The sequence below is a fragment of the Diceros bicornis genome, chromosome X, assembly GCF_020826845.1.
Source record: "Diceros bicornis minor isolate mBicDic1 chromosome X, mDicBic1.mat.cur, whole genome shotgun sequence".
NCBI lineage: Eukaryota > Metazoa > Chordata > Mammalia > Perissodactyla > Rhinocerotidae > Diceros > Diceros bicornis.
Genome location: NC_080781.1, coordinates 94503380 through 94525089, shown reverse-complemented (window position 1 = coordinate 94525089; position 21710 = coordinate 94503380). Strand labels below are relative to the sequence as shown.

At 41.9% G+C, this 21710-nt stretch overlaps 3 protein-coding genes across 5 annotated transcripts; 1 reads left to right on the top strand and 2 right to left on the bottom strand.

Annotated features, from left to right (window-relative positions):
- Window positions 1-136: 136 nt before the first annotated feature.
- Window positions 137-6168, bottom strand: HNRNPH2 (heterogeneous nuclear ribonucleoprotein H2). 2 transcript variants are annotated; one of them, XM_058536349.1, is made up of 2 exons: window positions 6072-6168; window positions 137-2339 (listed from the first exon to the last, which is right to left on the bottom strand). In XM_058536349.1, exon 2 carries the CDS (start codon window positions 2284-2286, stop codon window positions 937-939), a length of 1350 nt encoding a protein of 449 aa, XP_058392332.1. In that variant the 5' UTR covers window positions 2287-2339; window positions 6072-6168; the 3' UTR covers window positions 137-936. The 2 variants fall into 2 exon arrangements, with proteins under 2 accessions (XP_058392332.1, XP_058392331.1); XM_058536348.1 differs by having other exon boundaries at window positions 6060-6164.
- Window positions 6169-6409: 241 nt separating this feature from the next.
- GLA (galactosidase alpha) lies at window positions 6410-15935 on the top strand. Its single transcript, XM_058536350.1, has 7 exons — window positions 6410-6664; window positions 10079-10253; window positions 11715-11892; window positions 12662-12753; window positions 14587-14748; window positions 14956-15153; window positions 15545-15935. The coding sequence occupies exons 1-7, from the start codon at window positions 6471-6473 to the stop codon at window positions 15809-15811; spliced, it is 1266 nt and encodes a 421-aa protein (XP_058392333.1). The 5' UTR covers window positions 6410-6470; the 3' UTR covers window positions 15812-15935.
- Window positions 15643-20952, bottom strand: RPL36A (ribosomal protein L36a). 2 transcript variants are annotated; one of them, XM_058536352.1, is made up of 6 exons: window positions 20827-20952; window positions 20303-20408; window positions 20034-20101; window positions 18596-18718; window positions 18235-18297; window positions 15643-15710 (listed from the first exon to the last, which is right to left on the bottom strand). In XM_058536352.1, the coding sequence occupies exons 1-5, from the start codon at window positions 20935-20937 to the stop codon at window positions 18277-18279; spliced, it is 429 nt and encodes a 142-aa protein (XP_058392335.1). In that variant the 5' UTR covers window positions 20938-20952; the 3' UTR covers window positions 15643-15710; window positions 18235-18276. The 2 variants fall into 2 exon arrangements, with proteins under 2 accessions (XP_058392335.1, XP_058392334.1); XM_058536351.1 differs by lacking the exon at window positions 15643-15710 and having other exon boundaries at window positions 18220-18297.
- Window positions 20953-21710: the final 758 nt, after the last annotated feature.

The following is a 21710-nucleotide window of genomic DNA, read 5'->3' as shown; positions in this document are numbered from 1 at the left end:
TATGCAACGATGTATGTATAAAGATGCTAATGTATGTTTATAATAATTAAAAAACTAAAAACAACTTAAATTTCAACAGCAGAGGATAGTATAAAAGAAGTGGTTCATACGATAGAACATAAAGAACATCAAGCTGTACAAGATTATATTTCCAGTTTTTAAAAGGAAGATTTATTTAACAAGTTTCACTTAGTACAATACATCTAATGGAAATCACAATACAAGGAGATTTAAATCAAAGCCTCAGAATTTCATACAAACGACACGACCAAACTCCTGAAGTATTGGTATTACATCTCAAAATTGTCCCAGATCTTTAAAAAAAAAAAAGTAAAAGTGTACACTCACGTGCCTTACAGGATATTAAACCAAAAAGCTAGAATTAACAAACATGCCAAATGTTTTCACTTTGAATCGTAGACACAGCTCCTATAGTTGAGTTTTACAGAAAAGCATGTTTCTCAACATGCATCCAAAGTTTTCAATGTATTGTGGTATAAGAGCAACATTTAACATAAGTGAAACTGCTTTAACCTAAATACGCTTACTGCTTAGGTACACTCCTACAACATAACTAACTTGAGAAAAGCTGAAAATTGTTTTAACAGTTATGGTCAATACTGAACTTTGTTATTACATCCTAGATGAATGTTTCAGTGTTCGAAATTACTGAGCTTGAAGTTTTAAAACAATCCTGACTTCCACTTTACAGTAAGCATGAATCACAAGCCTGTAATGCAAAACTGTTAAACTTAATTTGTTTTCTTAAAAAAAGAGAAAGAAAGAAAAAGAAAGCTGACCAAGAGTGATCAGAATCAATGATATTTCCCATTTACCAATCATACTGGATATGCTAGACATCCCTCCCATTCTATTCAACTCCCATAAATGCACAGCTTTTATTTCTGTAGTAGCTGTTTACTGCCCCTTCTCTACCTAAGCTAGGTTTGACTGATAGTCACTGGAGTTTTCCTGCAGAACTTGGTCATATCCACTCATACTGCTCTGACCACCATAACCACCTCCGTAACCACCACTCAGCTGCTGGCTAGCAGGACCCCCATAACTAGACTGATTAGATAAGCCCATCCCTCCCATCATTTGGCTACCATAAGCACCACCACTTGCCCCTGCTGTAGAATTCAAAAAGAGTTCTACATAGCTGTGATCATAAGCTCCCCCACTTGTTCCTGCAGTAGAATTCAAGAAGAGCTCCACATATCTGTGTTGCATATTAGCTTTGTCTTTTGCCATAGCTGCCACAGCATCTTCATGAGTAGCAAATTCAACATCTGCCTCCCCAGTAACTCTGCCATCGGGTCCAATTTCAATGTGTACTCTCATGGGGTTAAGAGGTGAGAAAAAATTGTAAATATCATTCTCAGTGGCTCTGTAAGGTAATCCCCTCATGTGTACACAGTGCCCTGTGGTGCTCTGGAAACTGGACCCACCATCTCCGTATCTATGATCAGACATTCCTGAAAAACAGTAATTGAGGTCTCTTCCAAATCTATCAGACCCAAAGCCATACCCATCATTATAGCCACCATAGTCATCATACCCTCCATACCCTCCGCCATACGCACCCCGCCTCATCCTTTCAAACCCAGCCCCTCTGCCAATGCTATTATACCCTCTGCCAGCCCCCGGCCTATCATAGGGACCCGGCCGCTGCATAGCCATGAGCTTTCGAGGGGGGTCGTAGTGGGTTCGGACTTCAGCTCGGCTACTCTTGAAGATTTCAATGTACCTGTGCCCTATTCTTTCCTTGTGTTTCTTTAAGGCCTTTTCAGCTATCTCCTGTGAAGCAAACTGCACAAAGGCCTCCCCTGTGCTCCGCCCCTGAAAGTCCACCGGCAGTGTCATCCCATTTGGCACAATTTCCAACCCTGAAAAGAACTGAACAATCTCTTCCTTGCTACAGCCAAATGGGAGTCCTCTAAGGCGGACGAAGCCATCGTTGGCAGTATCAGGACTATTCGGACCTGTATGCTTCAACACCCAATCCATTTCAACACTGTTGGACTTGAATACTTCAACATATCTGTGTCCCATGGTTTCTCTGTCCTTCTTCAAAGCCAATTTCACTTCATCTTCAGATTCAAGTTCGACAAATGCTTCACCACTTGGTCTGCCTTCTCTGGTGTAGATGAAACGAATACCAGATGTACCATTTTGGATTTTGCAATCGGAGAAGAAGCGCATCACTTCATCAGCTGAGCAGGACCAGGGTAGGCCCCTGACCTTCACCACGAACCCCTCCCTGCCTTCCGTGCTCAGCATCATGGTGACTGTTGGGCTCTTGGTAGCAAGCTTGGCTCAATGCAATTTCGGTGTAGCTGAAAAAAATTAGAAAACTATTGTCATGGAAAAATGTTCAGGATATAGTAAGAGAAAAAAGCAAACTATTAATACAAAACTCAATTACACTAACAGCTTTTTTTGTAAGACATTCACATAAACAAAAAGACTGCACCAAATTTCTAACTCCTTCATTCATTCAACAACTATTTATTCAATATCTATTATGTGTTGGATTACCAATAATGGTGGTTATTTCTGGGTGCTAGGATTATGGGAGCTTTTTGTTTCAGGGAATGTTTTCTTTGGACATTTCTGTATTTTGTAAATTTTCTGCATTGACCCTATATTAACATTATAGTCAGAAAATAAAAAGGTGTAAAAAATTAACAGTAACACAACCAGTGGAAGACATCAACAAATCAAAGATGGCTATATCTGATTACATAAAAAAGAAAAACTTCATTACATCAAAAGTAAGATTAAACAGAATTAAAACACAAACAATACACTTGAGAAGACACCTGTAACAAATACATGAATACTCTTATTATATAAAGAACTCATGCAAATTAATAAAATCAAGGAAATAGTAAGGTCTAAGAGATAAACAGAAAAAGGACATTATGGGGGAATTCAAGCATTCATTTTACATTTTTTCAGTTGCCTGGTCCAGTACTTGGCTCTGGCATACAAAGATCAATAAGCCCAGAAAGGGCTTTTGGTCCTACAGGGGCACTGTACATCTTTACTAAAGACAAAAGGGCTAATAAACATTGTCCCTGCTATGACAGACTTCTGTGCAGGGTGAAAGAGTGCTATAAAGCAGGGACTGGTTAGTCAATTCTATCCATTGGTGCAGAATGGTCAAATGAAACAGACTAACTGGTTCAGGGATCCAGGAACAAATTCTAAAAATTATGATGGAACATAAAGTAGGAGGCGGCAAAGCAAGAAATAAGGCTGGCAAGGTAGAGATCACATCCCAAAGGCCTTGATAGACAAATGCCAGGGACCTTTTAAGGGTTTTAAACAGGGGAATGGGGAGGGGGGAGGGGAGTGAGGGGAGGCGAGGGAGGGGAGGGGAGCGACATCATCAGAACCTTTTCAGATAGATCGCCCTGGCAACAGTGTGGCACTCAAACAGAGGGGGATGGGGTGACTCTAGCAAGATCAGTTAGAATCTCGGTCTCTCAGAGGTATGTTAAGGGATTCACCAAAGGCAACAGCAATTTAAAAAAAGAGAGGAAGATGTGACCTAGGCATTCAAAGCAGTAAATTTGGTGGGACTTGATAACAGATTAAATTCAGGGGGAATACAGATATGAGGACACAGGAGAGGAGTCTGGGAAATGTTCAAACCTCATCAATCATCAGAAATGCAAATTAAAACCAGAATTTTAATGGACATTTTTCACCCATCAAGATAGTGAAAATTAAGCAGTGAGGAAAAGTCAATGCTGATATTCAAGGTTCACAAACTAACACACTCTTAGAGGAGTGAAAGTTGATAACAGTACTTCTAGAAAGCAATTTGGAAATATGTATCATACTTGTTGATACAGTAAATCTACTTCAGGTTATGTGCCCTAAGGTTATCTGAAATTCAGACAAAGATTTATGGAGCTATATATTCTTTGCAAGGTATTTTATTAAGAAAGATAGAATATTACACACAATTTAAAAATTACCAAAATATTTAATAACATGAGAAATTACTTATGCTATAATCTTAAGTGACCCAAGATCACAGCTACTTTATAATCTCAACTATGTAAAAAATATATGTTCACATATCCTTCCATCCTGCTAGAATTCCTTCCAGGAATCTGGTAAACAGCAATACTCGCAAATGTTCAACGCAGCACTGTTAATAATGGCATAAAATTAGAAACCTAACTATCCACTAATAGGGGAATGGCTGAATGAATTACACTTCATTCTTAAAATGGAATGCTATGCAGCTGTTAAAAAAAAAGACCTGCCCTGACCTAGGAAGAGTCTCAAAATATATTAAATGAAAGAAAATGCATAGTATGATTCTAGTTATTTTAAAATATAAGCATGCGCATATATATGTCTGTAAATGCCCAGAAGAAGGTCTAGAAGCATATAATACGAACTTGTTTTTTAAGAAAAGAAGACCTGGGGGGCCAGCCCTGTGGTGTAGCAGTTAAGTGCGCGCGCTCCGCTGCTGGCGGCCCCGGGTTCGGATCCTGGGCGCGCACCAACGCACCACTTGTCAGGCCATGCTGTTGCGGCAGCCCATATAAAGTGGAGGAAGATAGGCACAGATGTTAGCCCAGGGCCAGTCTTCCTCAGCAAAAAGAGGAGGATTGGCATGGATGTTAGCTCAGGGCTCATCTTCCTCACAAAAAAAAGTAAAAAATAAATAAATAAAAATAAAAAAATAAAAAATAAGAAGACCTGGAGGGTAGGAAGAGAAGTGGATTTTCACTTTTTATCCTATATACTTCTATATAGTTTTAATTTTTAAATATCACTGTAATTGGAATTAAAAAACAATGTTAGAAAAAATATATGCTTGAGGAATTTGTCAAATGTTAACAGTGATTACTCTGAGTGGTAGGTTTATGGTTTTTCAATTTTATTTTTTCAATTTTTGGTGCATTCTTAACTTTCTACAGAGAAAGTAATTACTTTTATTTCAGCAAAAAAAATAACATAAAACAAATTAAAATATTTGTTTTTCTGGGATTTGGTATAACACATTTTATAAAACTTTCTAATTTTGTATGTGGATGGCTTACCTGACACCGTTTGGAAACACTGGGCCTCTTGGAAAGAAAGTACAAAGTGTAATAACTGCCATAAAACCACAATGAGGATTCAACAAACATTTCCTAATTGCCTATTCTGTGCCTGGCACACTGCATCTGCAGTGATAACAAGTCTTCCTATAAACCATCTTTAGGTCTGAGTGACAGATTTACCGACTGTTTTTCTGCCTGCCTAAGCTCTTGGATGACCCATCCCATTTAATGTCCCTGCAGCACTCTAGGCCTTAGCATCCCCTCTGTAGTGGCAGGGAGGTTCTGCTTCGTTACAGTTATCTCCTGGGAAGGCCACCAGGACTCTGTTGGCTGAAGCAGGAACCAGGATGCCATCTGTGAGTTAAGAATTTGTGTATTTATATGTGTGTTATACACATACTTTCTATACACCATAATGCCGAGTAGTTATCTCCAAGTGATGAATTACGTGTATTTTTTAAATTTAGAGTACACTGTTATTTTTCAAATGTTCAAAATTGAAATGTAGATTATTGTTATAAGCAGAAAAATAAACGTTATTTAAATGTTCAATTCAGTTAAAACATTTATTGGGCGCCTCTATCAGACACGCAGCATTCGCCTAGATGTGCCTCCCCCTACGGACAATCAGGCAGTGGAGACTTGAGTGCCTGAATGGATGGACCAGCACTCAGACCACTGGTCTCAATATCTGTTTTTCCTAATCCAGGGACGTGGTTTTCAATCGTTTTTCACCTTACGGTTTCTCTTAAGGTTCCCCTGACCCGCCCAGACAGACAGATATACAAAAACACACACACAGTCACGAACGTCCACCATTTCCCCACCAGGCGCAGCAAAGACGGCTTCCCGGCACTGAGATGGGGGGAGGGGGGGCGGGGGAGGGGAAAGCAGGGAACGAAAAAGGCGGAGGCGGCCCGCGGAGCCCGCTTTGGTCTTCATCATCACCATCCCCGGGGCCCCAGATCCCACCCACACACCAACCTCTAACGATACCGGATAATTTTCCTCCTTCTTCCCTCAAACGGCTATAGCGAGACGGTAGACGACGACCAGAACTACTTCTGCTCACGTAAGCGACTGATCACGTGAGCACCTACGTCATGTGAGATCTCGGTCACGTGAGCAACTCTCGGCTTAAACTCGGGATCGCTAAAGTACCGCACTTCCTTCTGGTATGGAAAGAGAGCGCGCCAACATCAAGAAAGAAAGAGTGTGATTGGTTGCGGTGCGTCTTCCGTGACTGATCATTGGTCCGCCCCCGGATAACCGACCCAGTTGCCTGAGAAACAGTAACGTCACTATTTAATAACTCCCCTGTGATTGGTCCGCTCCTAAGGTTAAACTTAAAACCCCAGGTTATCCATGGAAATCTGTCCTGCCTGATGAGTGACGATGAAGCTGATGAGCAGAGCCCAGCTACCGGGCTGCGTGCTGGCGCTTCGCTTCCTGGCCCTGGTTCTCCCTGGCATCCCTGGGGCCAGGGCTCTGGACAATGGCTTGGCGATGACCCCTACCATGGGCTGGCTGCACTGGGAGCGCTTCATGTGCAACACTGACTGCCAAGAAGATCCGGATTCCTGCGTCAGGTATCAGAGATATGGGGTAACCCCTTCCCTTCGCCTTTCCGTGTTTGTCTGGCTGTGTTTGGAAGGATGGGGGTCTCAGCGGGAACATTTGGGCACGAGGGAGAGCTCCCCTACTGCTGCTGCTTTTTTATCCCCAGCAACTGCCCCGGATGGGGACTAGCCCTAAACTTTCTCCGTGTGACCCCTCCTAGGGTGGGAGTCGGGCCCCTGCTTCTCCGTCTCTCATTGCCTGACCATTCAGCTAGGGACTTTCTCCATTTACCGTCCAGTTCCGTTCAGACCGTCCTTGTGAGCTGCTGCTCTACCTCTGCCGGGTACTAGCAGTGAGCACAGCTGCGTTGAGTGGGAGAGACGGAGGACAAAGACGCGTGCCATTTCTTCTCTTTTTTGGGTCACGGGTTCCTTGGCTGTAACTCGCGGGAGTTCAGCGAGACCATGGAGTCTCTGAGATCTCCCCACCCCCTTGCCCTTCAGTGTGGCGTCTGGCTGGAGGAACTTTCTATATCGAAGGCGAGGGTTGAGGCTGGATAAGACAGGTATTGAACCTATCTGATCCACATATTCTTTTTAAATTGAAATAACAACTCTTACCTCACAGAGCCAACTCAGAAGAATCTGTAAAATAGTTCTTATCTGACGCAGGTGAGCTTTCAATGAGATAACCCATTTAAAGTGCATAGCACAGTGCAGTGCCTGACCCCCTCAATTAGGTGTATAGAACAAATGTTCTTAACCTGGAATCCATGGGAAAATTAATGCAAATCTGCAAATATGAGTATGTGTGTTTTTCTGGAGAGAGGATCTTTAGCTTTGTTCAGATTCTCAGAGGGATCAGTGATCTAGAAAAGGTTAAGAATCACTGATAGTTATTGTTAAAAACATAATAAAGACACCCGTAGTGCAGAGGCTCCTCTAAAAGCAGCAGTCATGGTACATGCCAGTGCCCATAAGTTATTCCTATGAATGTCTTTACAGATAAAGTCAGGATGTTGGTCAAACATCACAGAATTAATTGGCCTTCTAAGTTTCAGACTAAGTCCATTGTGACCCTGAAGTAAACTGTGTAGCAATGGTGCCCATCAAATATTTCTTTTTGTCTCTTCCTTTTTTTCTAAGTAGTGGTTGTCTTATTTTTGTAACTGATTATAAAATTAATGCGTGATCTTTGCAAAAAATGTAGATAGTAAAGAAGAATATAATGAAAATAAAGATTGTCCTCATTCCACCACCCAGAAATAATCGTGGTTAAAATGTTAATATACGACCTTACAATTTTCTTCTATGTAAATAAAAACACAGATTTCTTTTTTTAATTATTTTCAATAAAAATTAGATCATGTTTGTGTCATGAGTGTTAACAACAAGACTCTGAAGTCTGCTTGCCTAGGTTAAAATTCTAGCTTATCATTACTTAGCCATGTAACCTTGGGCGGATTAATTACCCTTTTTATTTATTTTTTTTTTTAATTTATTTTTTCCCCCAAAGCCCCAGTAGATAGCTGTATGTCACAGTTGCACATCCTTCTAGTTGCTGTATGTGGGACGCGGCCCCAGCATGGCCGGAGAAGCGGTGGGTCGGTGCGCGCCCGGGATCCGAACCCGGGCCGCCAGCAGCGGAGCGCACGCACGCACTTAACCGCTAAGCCACGGGGTAGGCCCTAATTACCCTTTTTAAATGTAGGCAGAGTCAAGTGCCTGGCACAGTATAAGGGCTTCATAAATGAAAATTGTATGTATATACCATAATTTAAGCAATCTCCTGTTGATAACTATTCAGGGTCTTCAATTTTTTTTTTTTTATTGTGAACAAAGCTATGCTAACCTTCCTTCTACATCATCTGATTCTTTCCTTAGAAGTCTAATTACTGGGTCCAAAGGTATGCTCATTTTGTTACATATCAGATAAACTGTCCTCCCCAGAAGTTTTGCAGATGCACATTCCCAACAACAGTGCATGAGAGTGCCTGTTCCCCACACCCTGGCCAACACTGCATTTTTGTCATTCTTTTAAAACTTTGCCAATCTGGTAGGTGTTTTTATCTTCCTTTATGTAATTACTCATAAGGTTGAACATCTTTTCATACGTTAAACTGGCTCTTTGCATGGTTTCTTTTATGGATTGCCTGTTTGTGTTAGCTCCCTATTTTTCAACTGGAAAATGTTTTTGTGGTTTGTTTGGTTTTTTTCTATCGTACATTGTGAATATGGTAGTTCTTGCTGTGTGTTGGTTTTGATACTTGAATATATCAAACATCGATTTTTTCCTTTATGATTTCTGGCTCTGGCATCATGCTGAGAAAGTCCTTTCCTACCTGAAGATTATATAGTCACCTACAGTTCTACTAGTATTTTTATGGATTTTAAAAATATTTCAATCTTTAATCTACCTAGACTTGATTCCCCTATAAGGAATGCCACATTTAATATACACTGAATTCCATCGTACCAGATGGCTGGAAGGATCTCTTTCTGAACTTGATCTTTAATTCCATTGATCTGTGTATTCTAATGCTGCTGTTACTACACCAGCTTCATGTATCTTTTGTAGAATGTTCACGTGTTTAATCTTTTAGGTGAACTTTTTGAATCATGTTGCCAAGTTCCTTAGAAAGTCCTTTTGGGATTTGTCAGGGTTTTGTTAAATGTAGAAAGATGTGTAGGGAGAATTAGCTTCTTTTTCATACTGAGTTTTCTTATTCAAGAGCAAAATAATGTCTCTCCATTTATTCAAATCATTTGGGAACATCATAGTTTTATTTATATGGGCTCTGTACACATCTTAAATGTATCTCTAGGTATTTTAGATTTTTCTCTTGCTTTTTTGGTTGCTCTTGTGAATGGTATCTTTTTCTCCAAATAGATTATTGTTGATATCTAAGGAAGCTGTTGATTACCCTAACTTTGTAGTTTCTTACTTTACTGTTCTTTTTTTTTTACAATTTTATTTAATTTTTTTCCCCGAAAGCCCCAGTAGATAGTTGTATGTCATAGCTGCACATCCTTCTAGTTGCTGTACGTGGGACGCGGCCTCAGCAAGACAGGAGAAGCGGTGCCTCGGTGCGCGCCCGGGGATCCGAACCCGGGCCGCCAGCAGCGGAGCGTGTGCACTTAACGGCTAAGCCACGGGTCCGGCCCCTACTGAACTTTCTTTTTAGTTCTAATAACCTTTTCAATTTCATGTAGTATTTCTCATTCCTATTTTAATTGTTTGGGGTTCTTAGGATGGAAGTATTAAGAGGGGAGGGGAGGGAGAAAAAAAAAGGGCTGAGTCCATTTTACCTTGCATTGGTTGTGATTACTACCGAACTATTACCGAGTTGGAAAAAAATTGTAAAACCCCAAGGTGCCTAACAAATAGGACTACCCAAGCATTTGTTTAATGAATTGTAATGATTCTTGGAATTTCTCTTTCAGTGAGAAGCTCTTCATGCAGATGGCAAAGCTCATGGACTCAGATGGCTGGAAGGATGTAGGTTATGAGTACCTCTGCATTGATGACTGTTGGATGGCTCCCCAAAGAGATTCAGAAGGCAGACTTCAGGCAGACCCTAAACGCTTTCCTGGTGGGATCCGCCACCTGGCTGATTATGTGAGTTTATAGATAATTTTCTTTTTCATTCAGGAGACTGTAAGCACCTCTGTACCAAAAAATAGCTGCTGTCACCTGAACGTTGAATTGTAAGGCTTATCAGGTGGAAGTTTCATCCCATCAGCAGATAAATGTTTTGCAATAGCTCTTGAGAGCTAGCGGTGCAATAGCATCTTGGAGAAGTTCTCCTTTTGCTGATACCACTGAATTCTCTAGGAGGAAAATGGAACTTGGTTTTTGACGTGTGTGCATATATTTCCATATAAATTTTGAGCAGCTATTCCAATTGTACTATAAACTAGAATTTTAGAAGACAGAAGGAATATATTCTGGAAGTTGTTAAAGAGTAATAGAGCAAGCCAGTCCTGATGGCCTAGTGGTTAAAGTTCCATGCTCACCCCTTCGGCAGCCCAGGTTCACTTCCTGGTCACAGAACCACACCACCCATTTGTCAGTTGCCATGCTATGGAAGCAGTTCACATACAAGAACTAGAACGACTTACACCTAGGGTATACAACCATGCACTGAGGCTTTGGGGAGAGGGAAAAAAAAGAGTAATAGAGCCAGACACTAGTTAAAGGCAATGAAGACAGATTTTATTCGGTTCTATTGCAATAGAGCAAAGAGCTGAGCTCTATTCCGAATACAACGAAGACAAGTAGGGATGTATATCCAACGAGCAGATTGAGGTGGTCAGTGGATGGAAAATTACTAAGAGGAGACATCAAGAGGAGAGGGATTCTTGCTAAAAACAGGCCAAGGACTTAGACATCGAGAGTGGGGGATGAAGAACTTGATCAGATATCAAGGGTGGGGGGATGACTTAGCAGGATTCTTGTTAAAACTGGATGCAGAAAGCCAAGGTTGAGGCCTACTTGAGAAGAGGACTCAAAGGAACCTAACTAAGGTTTGGTCGAGGCGAGAGGATTTGTCCAGATAAATTGATCATTGCCCTGGAAAGGTAACTTTTAGGATCCCATCAGAGGAAGATTAGAGCGACTGATGGCTTGCTTCCCCTTCAGTTCTGTGCTATAGCTTACATGTATAATTTTTTTTTAAGATTTTATTTATTTTGTTTCCCCCCAAAGCCCCAGTACATAGTTGTATGTCATAGCTGCACATCCTTCTAGTTGCTGTATGTGGGACGCAGCCTCAGCATGGCCGGAGAAGTGATGCGTCGGTGCGCGCCCAGGATCCGAACCCAGGCCACCAGAAGCGGAGCGTGTGCACTTAACCGCTAAGCCATGGGGCTGGCCCAACATGTATAATTTGAACTCAGCAGAATTGGAGACTTTGCTCATTGTCTCCCAACAAACTCATCTGGATAATTTTGGGGGCTTGTGAAAAAAAAAAGCCCGATACCTGGTGCACTGTACTTGTCTCTGCCGCCAGCCTGGAGTGGTTCTCTCTTTCTACTTCATGATTGCCCTTCTACTGTGGTGCCTCTCCTCTCATTTCAGGTCCATAGCAAAGGACTGAAGCTAGGAATTTATGCAGATGTTGGAAGGCAAACCTGTGCAGGCTTCCCTGGGAGTTATGGATACTATGACATTGATGCGGAGACGTTTGCTGAGTGGGGAGTAGATCTGCTAAAATTTGATGGTTGTTACTGTGACAGTTTGGAACATTTGGCAAATGGTATGTTTCATTCAAGAGATTTAGCCATGAGCAAAGGGAAAAACTTTAAGGCCAAGGTAACTGAGCATCCAAAGAACTAATCTTCACATTTTAAATACCCAGTCACAATACTGGAAATAATTATTCTCAATGTGCCAGAATTCTTACCTCTTCTCTTCTTTCAGTTTGTCCATGCATTCATTCATTCATGCATGTAACATCTATGCATGCCTAATCACGGCTAATGTTGTGCATTTTTAATTCAAGAGGACTCTGAGTCAATTACAAATAGTAACTGTAACTCTCATAACATCACTTGGGAAAGTATCCAGAATGTCAGTCACAGAGAAAGGAGCATCTTCATTCCTGCCTTTCCTCAATATATGCACCTCAGAACAATCCCAGCAGTCTGAGAAATACTAGACACAATTTAAGCACAGAGCAGCCACCTGTCTCTGCTGCTCATTTATTTTTATTTATTTATTTATTTGGTGAGGAAGATTGGCCGTGAGCTAACATCTGTGCCAATCTTCCTCTATTTTGTATGTGGGACGCCACCACAGCATGGCTTGATGAGTGGTGTGTAGGTCCGCGTGCCCGAGATCTGAACCCGAGAACCGTGGGCGGCCGAAGTGGAGCACGCCAACTTAACCACTACGCCACTGGGCTGGCCCCTGCTCCTCATTTAAAATATAAACATGGCCTTTCCAGGCAGCCTCTTTTTAAAATATACAGCCCCAACTGGAAATTCCCTTTTTTCCCTTATTTTACCCATTGTTTTCTCATACAGGTTATAAGTACATGTCCTTGGCCCTGAACAGGACTGGCAGAAGCATTGTGTATTCCTGTGAGTGGCCGCTTTATATGTGGCCCTTTCACAAGGTGAGCTAGTGAGCCCAGGATCTGATAGAGCCTTGCTGATAGATTTTCAGAACTTGAGAATAAAGGAGACCAAGGTCTCCTTCAAATTCCAACCTTACTTAACAGTCTCATCCTACCATCACCCCTAGGATCCAGCCACTTCTCACCATCCCCACTGCTATAATTGGTATCTAAGCTACCATCACCTAGGAAGTCATCTTTGATTCTTCCCTTTGTCTCATGGTTCACAACCTGTCCACCAGCAATCCTATCAGTCCTATCTACAAAATATATCCTGAATCAGCCCACTTCTCATCTCAGCTGCATCTACCCTGGTCTTCCAAGCCACCATCATCTCCCACTCAAACTGCTCTAACAGCCTGATGGCTCTACTTCCACTCTCCCCCTACCCCCATCCATTTTCTAAGCAGCACCAGAGTGACCTTATTAAAATGTAAATGTAATCGTATCACTCCCCTGCTTGAAACCCTTAACTGGCCTCCCATTGTACTTGGAATAAAATCAAACTCCATTAATCTGGCCCTGGCCTGCCTCTCCAACCTCATTTCCCATCACTCTTTCCCTCACTGCACTGGTTTTCTTTCTGTCCCTCAAACACCCCCAAGCCTATTGCTGCCTCTGGGCCTTTGTTTGCATTTTGTTTTCTGCCTCGTACGTTCTTCCCCCAAGATTTTTAAATGGCTGGCTCCTTCTTAGCATTGAGGTCTCAGACCAAATGCCAGATACTCAGATGGGTCTCCTCTACTCTAAAACAGCCCTCTATCCATTCTTTATTGCATTAACCTGTTCCATTTCCTTCTAAGAGCTTAGCACTATATGGAATTATTTGTTGACTTGCTGATTGTCTGGCTCCCCCACTAGAATGTAGGCTCCAGGAGGGCAGGGAACTTGTCTGGCTTTATCACTGTATCCTTAGCATATGGTAAGTGTTGAATAATTATTTATTCAATATAAATATATTTAACATAAATATTTATAAATTTATATCAATATATTTATAAGTATATTGATATTATAAATATATTTGTATTAAATATATATTTATTTATATTGAATTCCTGTTATTTCCTTCTAATCTCTGCAAAATACTCTCACCTCTTTCTCAACATCTTAAACCTCGGCTATCCCACCTGCCTAACGACAAACGTATTTGTTCCATTAATTTATATTCCTAGGATTCAGATTGCCTTATCATATGCTTGATGAGTCCTGAGTAATTTTGCAGCTTTTATTTTTACTTATTAAGATCATTCTAGTTACTTCTGATTATAAAAATAATACATGTTCATTTTAGAAAAGTTTGAAAATACAGTGAAGTATGAAAAAAATTAAAATCCTCCATAATCCCAATACCTAGTTACTATTTGGTAAATTTCCAGCATAAACAGTGTTAAAGCCATTTTAAGTTATATGGCCTACTTCTGAAGCAAACTTCTTACACTGAAATTTCATTGTAATAAAGATTTAGGGGCCGGCCCCGTGGCTTAGCGGTTAAGTGCGCGCGCTCCGCTGCTGGCGGCCAGGGTTCGGATCCCGGGCGCGCACCAACGCACCACTTCTCTCGCCATGCTGAGGCCGTGTCCCACATACAGCAACTAGAAGGATGTGCAACTATGACATACAACTATCTACTGGGGCTTTGGGGGAAAAAAATAAATAAAAAAAAATTAAAGAATAAAAAAAGATTTAGCTCTCCTCATGGAGACCTTTAATCTGTAAACTAAAGAGAAAGCTACCAGTGCCTCCTTTAAACTTGACTGTTTTCATCTCACAAGAATATTAGTAGAAAGTAAACAGAAGTAAACAGAAGAGTGGTTATTTCTGTTTTCACAGCCCAATTACACAGAAGTCCGAGAATACTGCAATCACTGGAGAAATTTTGCTGACATTTATGATGCTTGGCAAAGTGTCAAGAGTGTCTTGGACTGGACATCTTCTAACCAGGAGAGAATTGTTGGTGTCGCAGGACCAGGGGGTTGGAATGACCCAGATATGGTAAGAACCTGAACCCTCCTTGTTCCACCCTCTATAGGGGGCCTGTTTCCTACTTGACATTCAAGGTAAATCAGAAGGGAAATTTCCTGGGAGCAGGCTTTATATGAGAGTACTCAGCAGGGTACCATGCAAAGTGGCTTCTTTCTGCATCTAGGCAACTTTAAGAATGTTTCTTCTTTCCAATTCTTACTTCATTCTTTGTCTCAGTTAGTGATTGGCAACTTTGGCCTCAGCTGGGATCAGCAGATAACTCAGATGGCCCTCTGGGCTATCATGGCAGCTCCATTATTTATGTCCAATGACCTCCGACAGATCAGCCCTCAAGCCAAAGCCCTCCTTCAAGATAAGGATGTAATTGCCATCAACCAGGACCCCTTGGGCAAGCAGGGGTACCGGCTTAGAAAGGTATAGTAAATAATGTTCTATGGGAGAAAATAGGAACTGGCCAGGAACATGTTCTCTTGCCTACTAGTTGACAATTCATCCAAATGCTTATTTGGGGGGTGTACTTTAAGATGGCTTTATACCCAAATACCAAGTTTGTCTTGGGCCTAAATCTGTTACCTTTGAGAATAAGCAGTGATCTATTGAGAATATATTTTTTTTAATCTTGATATTATAATCAGTAATGAGGCTCATTTTTTGCTGGAATCATGATTTCTAAAACATGCTACAGAATAATTTTAATCTTTCCTAGAAGTGCTCAGATAGTTCTGACAATAAGACTGAATGCCACAAACAAGGCAGCTTATTGCTAGTGACCAAGCTATCACACCTATTTCGTCTTACTTTTCAGGAAGACAACATTGAGGTGTGGGAACGCCCTCTCTCGGACTTAGCCTGGGCTGTGGCTATGGTAAACCTGCAGGAGATTGGTGGACCTCGTTCTCATACCATCTCTATTGCTTCCCTGGGTCGAGGACTGGCTTGTCTTCCTGACTGCCTGATCACAGAGCTCCTTCCTGTGAAGAGAAAACTTGGGTTTTATGAATGGACTTCAAGTTTAAAAACTCGAATAAATCCCACAGGCACTGTTTTGCTTCGGCTAGACAGAACAAGCTAGACCATATAAAAAACCTTCCTTTAAAGTGTGTATTTTGTTGCCCAAGTCACTACCTGACTTCTACCTTTTCTTCCATTCCCACTTCAGCTGTTCTATTTCCTTGAATAAAATTTTCCACAGGTGAGCTTTTTTTTAAAACTACTTCTAGGGGACTGGCCCAGTGGCGTAGTGGTTAACTTCACGCAATCCACTTCAGCGGCCCGGGGTTCGCAGGTTCGGATCCCAGGCATGGACCTATGCACCACTCGTCAAGCCATGCTGTGGCAGCATCCCACATACAAAATAGAGGAAGCTGGGCACAGATGTTAGCTCAGGGCCAATCTTCCTCAGCAAAAAGAGGAAGATTGGCAACAGATGTTAGCTAAGGGCCAGTCTTCCTCACCAAAAAAAAAAAAAAACTACTTCTAAAGATATTGAAAAGAACATTTTGGGGAAAAGCTTTTGAAACTAATTTAACTACTAAGAAATAATAGCTGTAATTTATTGGCTACTTACTGTGTGCCAGGCACTGTTCTAGGTGCCTGAGGTGCACTGACTCATTTTAATCCTGACAACCCTGAGGCAGGTGCTTAGTCACTGTAAATGGCAGCTAGGACTTAAACCCAGGCTTTTAACCATTACACTGCCACCTACTGAGGTACTTGGATGACACTGCTTATAATCTTAGCTCAAAGGGAAGATAAAAAGAAATCTTCAACTGAGGGGCAAAAAAATACCCAAGCAGGAATAATCTTGACAAATAAAATATTTAGATCTGAAACTATGGAGGCAACCCAACAGACCACATTACTGAATTTTTATGGAACAATCTTGTCAAGAATACCCCATCTAGGTTTCCAAATCCCAAGGTTGTTTGCAATCTAGATCCAACAAATGCACCTGGCTTACTTTCACTTTATGGCCTAAAATACCAGACCTCTGGCCAGATGATCCCTTCCCTTTAAAATGAATCACCTTCTCTCTTGAGGCTTTGTGATGAGGCAGTGAACCTCAAACTAGGGTATGTGGGAATGAATCATTTTAAGCAAATTGCCACATTCCAATTCCTTTTCCTACTATTGGTTTGCCTGAAGACCAGCCTATAGTCAGAGCTTCAAGCTTGCTCCTTCACCACCTCCCCTTCCACAATCACCCTTCTCCCACATGAGCAAATGTATGAAGGCACACATCTCACCCATCTGGAGTGCACAGCAGTACAAAAAATGGCACATAAGGCCCACTCAAAATACCAAGTGCAAGTTGTAACAATTCCTTTCCTTGTCAGGTGATTACAAATTATTTTCAATAAAATTGGAGTACTAATTGTCAGTTGATAAAAATTAGAATAAAATTGGTAAAGCCAGCTTATTCATCCACAGGTAAACTAACTTGGAAGAAAACTGCTCCATCTCATTGAGATGCACTTTCAGTTACTAAATGTGTAGCATATTTGCTTTGCCATCCAGAGTTTCGTCTCACAAGTATGAAGAGCTGAACATCTAAGAATGAAGTATACAATAGTACACCAAGAGGACAAGGATGTAAAATTTGAAACTGTTAGGCATTTTTAAAACTGGATAGATATGCCCATTAGATTCCACTGAGTTTAATTCACTAGAAATTACATCCTTTACAGTTATTTCAACATGATGAAAATAATTTCTCCACTTTAAAATTTGAGGGAGGGCTGGCCCCGTGGCTTAGAGGTTAAGTGCACATGCTCCGCTGCTGGCGGCCTGGGTTCGGATACCGGGTGTGCACCAACGGACCGCTTCTCCGGCCATGCTGAGGCCGCGTCCCACATACAGCAACTAGAAGGATGTGTAACTATGACATCATCTACTGGGGCTTTGGGGGGAAAAATAAAAAAAGGGAGGATTGGCAATAGATGTTAGCTCAGAGCCGGTCTTCCTCAGCAAAAAGAGGAGGATTAGCATGGATGTTAGCTCAGGGCTGATCTTCCTCACACAAAAAAAATTTTGAGGGAGTATGTCGAAATGCTTAGGGGGTATGAGATTAAGTCTGAAGACATAGAATACATATATTTTGTGCCTAGAGAACTGGGCCAAAGTTCCTCATTAAATGATTGAAGTAGCAAAGATATGTGAGACAAATTATCTCACTCTTGGTAAACCTTACATTCACTATGGATATAACTGTTTCTGACCTCACCCTGGTAGGGAGTTTCAGGTCTCTACTTATGTCCCATGATAACCAATAACCTTTGATTAATAGCAAAAGGAATCCCATGAAGCCCCAAGTGATTAAAATACCAAATTAGATCACATCTGATGTGACCTCAACCAGTCAGGTTCAATCCAAAATGAGCCAAGTACCCAGAAGAACCATCAAGCATAAATCTCCCCACAAGAGGGATTTTATTGATGGCACTAGTTTATTTCCCTCCCAAAAGACCAAGTGCAACCAAATGAAGTAAACATAACCTCAAAATTTTATTGTCTTCATAATAAAACAAAAGATGAAGCTTAGAACTGGATCACTTGGCCCTGTAATAGAACAGAAAAAAAAATGGTGAGTTTGCTATTTTGCAGAGAACCTCTACTCCATCAAGAAGTGTCTTTTCTTAAAGGGACCACCATCCTTTACTAAGTGTCATTCTTCCTTTCCTACTCATGCCGAAACCAACACCAAAAACTTTTTACCTTCCAGCTATGAATCTCATTATTTTGAGAGGGTTGCCCCTGATCTTGATGCCACAATAAATGAGTGGGCAGAAATGTTCACCTCTCCAAATATAATAAAGCTATGCAGAAAAGATTGCATCTTCCACCCATAATTATATACCTTTCTTTTCTTATCTCCTCCCAGTTCAAAATGCTTGCATCTCTTGATAGCCAGCATTCTCTTAGATCTGCAGTTGGGCTCAACACATTCTAGCCTCAGCACAATCTTCTTTGTAGTTTTAGCCTGGAAAGATTAAAATTAAGTCAAACCCTTCATAAATCACTGCAGAAAATCTTCCTTCAAAAATAAGACTATGTTTGGTTAAGTACTACTTAAAGCAAAGCTTTCAAATGAAAATGAGAGAGTTGTGACAATTTGTCTTTAGCACAGGGAGAAAACAGAAATGTGAAAACCAGTGGATTTAAGAGAAAATGTTATAGCAAAGGTGGCAAGTTATCAAATTGCCATCAAGTTCTCCACTCAGATCAAACATCCTAGACAGCTCCTTATCAAACAGGCACCCACCATACCACCCTGAACTTGTGGCCATTCAGCAGCTCTATTTAAATATTCCACACAACCAAAAATGGGTCAACCAAGTCCATGCCAACTATGAAACACAACTTTCACAATTCATTAAATACGGTTAATAATTGTTACTTAAGAGATATTAATTCTCCAAAGACTACCTACAATTATGTCTAGAATTTATGTGCATTCAACTGTATTACTTAACTCAAGATACACTCCCCAGTAATATTCAACTTTTTAAGCCTGTTCCTGGAGTCAGAATCCTACTGCTGCTAGTTTGCAGTTCTCAAAAAGCCAAAACATAGCTAGAACCTTCCCAACTTCTAAACAAGTTACCAAATTGCACCTAAATGAACATTAAAGTCATTCCTTAATATTTTCTACAACCAGGCTGAACCAGGAGCAAAGTGCCAAAAGAAATGCTGTGCTCGTGGGAATGCTATGTTCCAGGCACTGTGCTAATTACTTTAAGTGGTAACCCAATGTACCTGTGGTAGAACAAAAACTGATTCAGCCTGAGAATGACAAATGACACATACAGAATTCAGGAAGCTGGTGGAAGGCCTAAATGGCTCTTCTAAAGAGCTTTAAGACTTCATGAGATAGGTAGCTGACTGACTGCAGGATTCTGAACTGAGAAGCAGTAAGAGAACAATTCTTACTGCAACCAAGAGCTGAGGATTCACAGGGACACGACAGAAAGGGAACAGAGCAAAGGAAAGGATTTACTCCTGAACTCAAACTTCAGTCCTTAGGAAGGCAGGGCACATCCCTTAACTTGATGTTTGCCTCTTCAAAAAGAGAAGGACAAAAAACCATAAAATACTGAGGTGATGCAGTATCGTAAACTAGTCAGACCTGTGTTGCACTCCCAGCTCGACTGCTAGGTACGTCACTGCAGGTGACTGAGAACTTCGCTGACACTATGAAAACACATCACCTATACTGTAGAGGTGTGGGCTAGAGACAAATGCAAGGTCTCTACCACAGTAAGTGGGAAGCATGTCTAACAGTAATTACTACTAACCTTTTTCCGGAAAATCGGCTTAGTCTGCCCACCATAGCCACTCTGCTTCCTGTCATAACGGCGCTTTCCTGGGAGAGCAAAAGTTATTTGGTATGGCATACTGAAGAACATAAATCACAACAGCCACATGGAAAAGTCTTCTTGCGGGTTTTATCTTGGGCTTTCCATCAGAATTATTAATGCCCAAGCCTGGGGAAAAAACTACACTCGTATATTATACCACTACATAAACGCCACATTAAAACCAAATTACGTACAGATCGTCTTACCCTGGGCATACAGAGAATCCTTGCCCTTCTTGTACTGTGTCACTTTGTGGGGTTGGTGCTTGCCACACTTCTTACAGAAAGTCCGGCGGGTTTTCGGAACGTTCACCTAGTAAATGAACCGTTCAGAACAGGCAGTGTTATCAGACGCCAATAGCACAACGCCCTACCCGACCCAGCTGCCGCCAAGGCATCCTACGAGGACTCGACTCTCCAACTCCTCGCTAACACACAACGCTGACCAGAAAGTGGTCCAGCCCCATGTGCTTCCAGCAGAGTGCCCTCCGCCGAGTCTCCCAGCGGAAGGACAGCGCAGTCACTCCACCCCCAGGTAAGTCTACCTCTCTAGCCCATCAATTCAATTCCTGGCCCCAAAGCCTGGCCCCTTCGAGGTCGATCCCGGCAACATTGAGTTTCTTTGGTACAATGAGTCCACGCAAGGGCCTGGACCCATCCCGGGACGACACCGTCGCCGGGAGTGGAAAGATTAACCTGGATGTTACCCTGGCCCCACACCAAAGTCCTACCATGTTTGCGAGAGCGCTATCGGCACAGAAAGAAAGAGGCCGGGCTGGAAACGGAAGTATATAGGCGGTTCCTGGTCGCGCTTCCTCATGGGAGTCGGTGGGAGCGACCATAGAGTCTAAGGCTCTGTGCGCAGCGCCCTCTGTCGGCTGAGAGGACTCGATTCGGAGCTGTGGGCGGGAGCTTAAAGAAAGGGTCAGCCTGAGGGTGATCCGTTCTCTTCGACTTCCTCCCACCCCCCAGCTTTGCAACTTTTCCTGACTTCTTCACTTTTGGGGAAGCTGCTGCGTAGCAGCGTTAAGTGAAGGAAGCAGTGCCCTTTCCAGACCCTCCGGCCTCCCTGTCCCTATCCCTGAGGGAAGCCAGGACTAGGGTCTAGTGGAGGGGCCCTCCACCTCCATCTTCCATTCCTGTTCCACTTCAAGGACACTGGGAACATCTTTCACAGCGAACTGCTGGTTCACTGAAGGCTTGGAGGAAGTCAGTGCTCTAGTTCATCAATCACATGGCCAGCTGGTCTGTTCAACAAATGTTTATCGAATGCCTATTTTGTGGCAAGCACTGTTCTAGGGAAGGGATACAATAATCAAATAATCACGCTCATGCTCGTAAATGTGTTATTACAGACTAAGTACTTTGTAAAGAAGGAGTAATGATCAGCATTAAAGCAGCCCCCTTTTGTTGAGGGAGCAAGTTGGCTGCTCTAAGTTCTGAAAAGATACAATGAAATTGTTCAGCTCCTGCAATAGCAGTAATCAGGCCAAGAGATAGAAAATATCCAGCAGCTCTTCCCTTCCCTCCATACCTGGCAGAAGGCATGCGCTAGGTTTCAAGAGAGTCCAGCAGAGAAAGACTGCAGGGTACTGAGCATTTAAAATGGATTCTC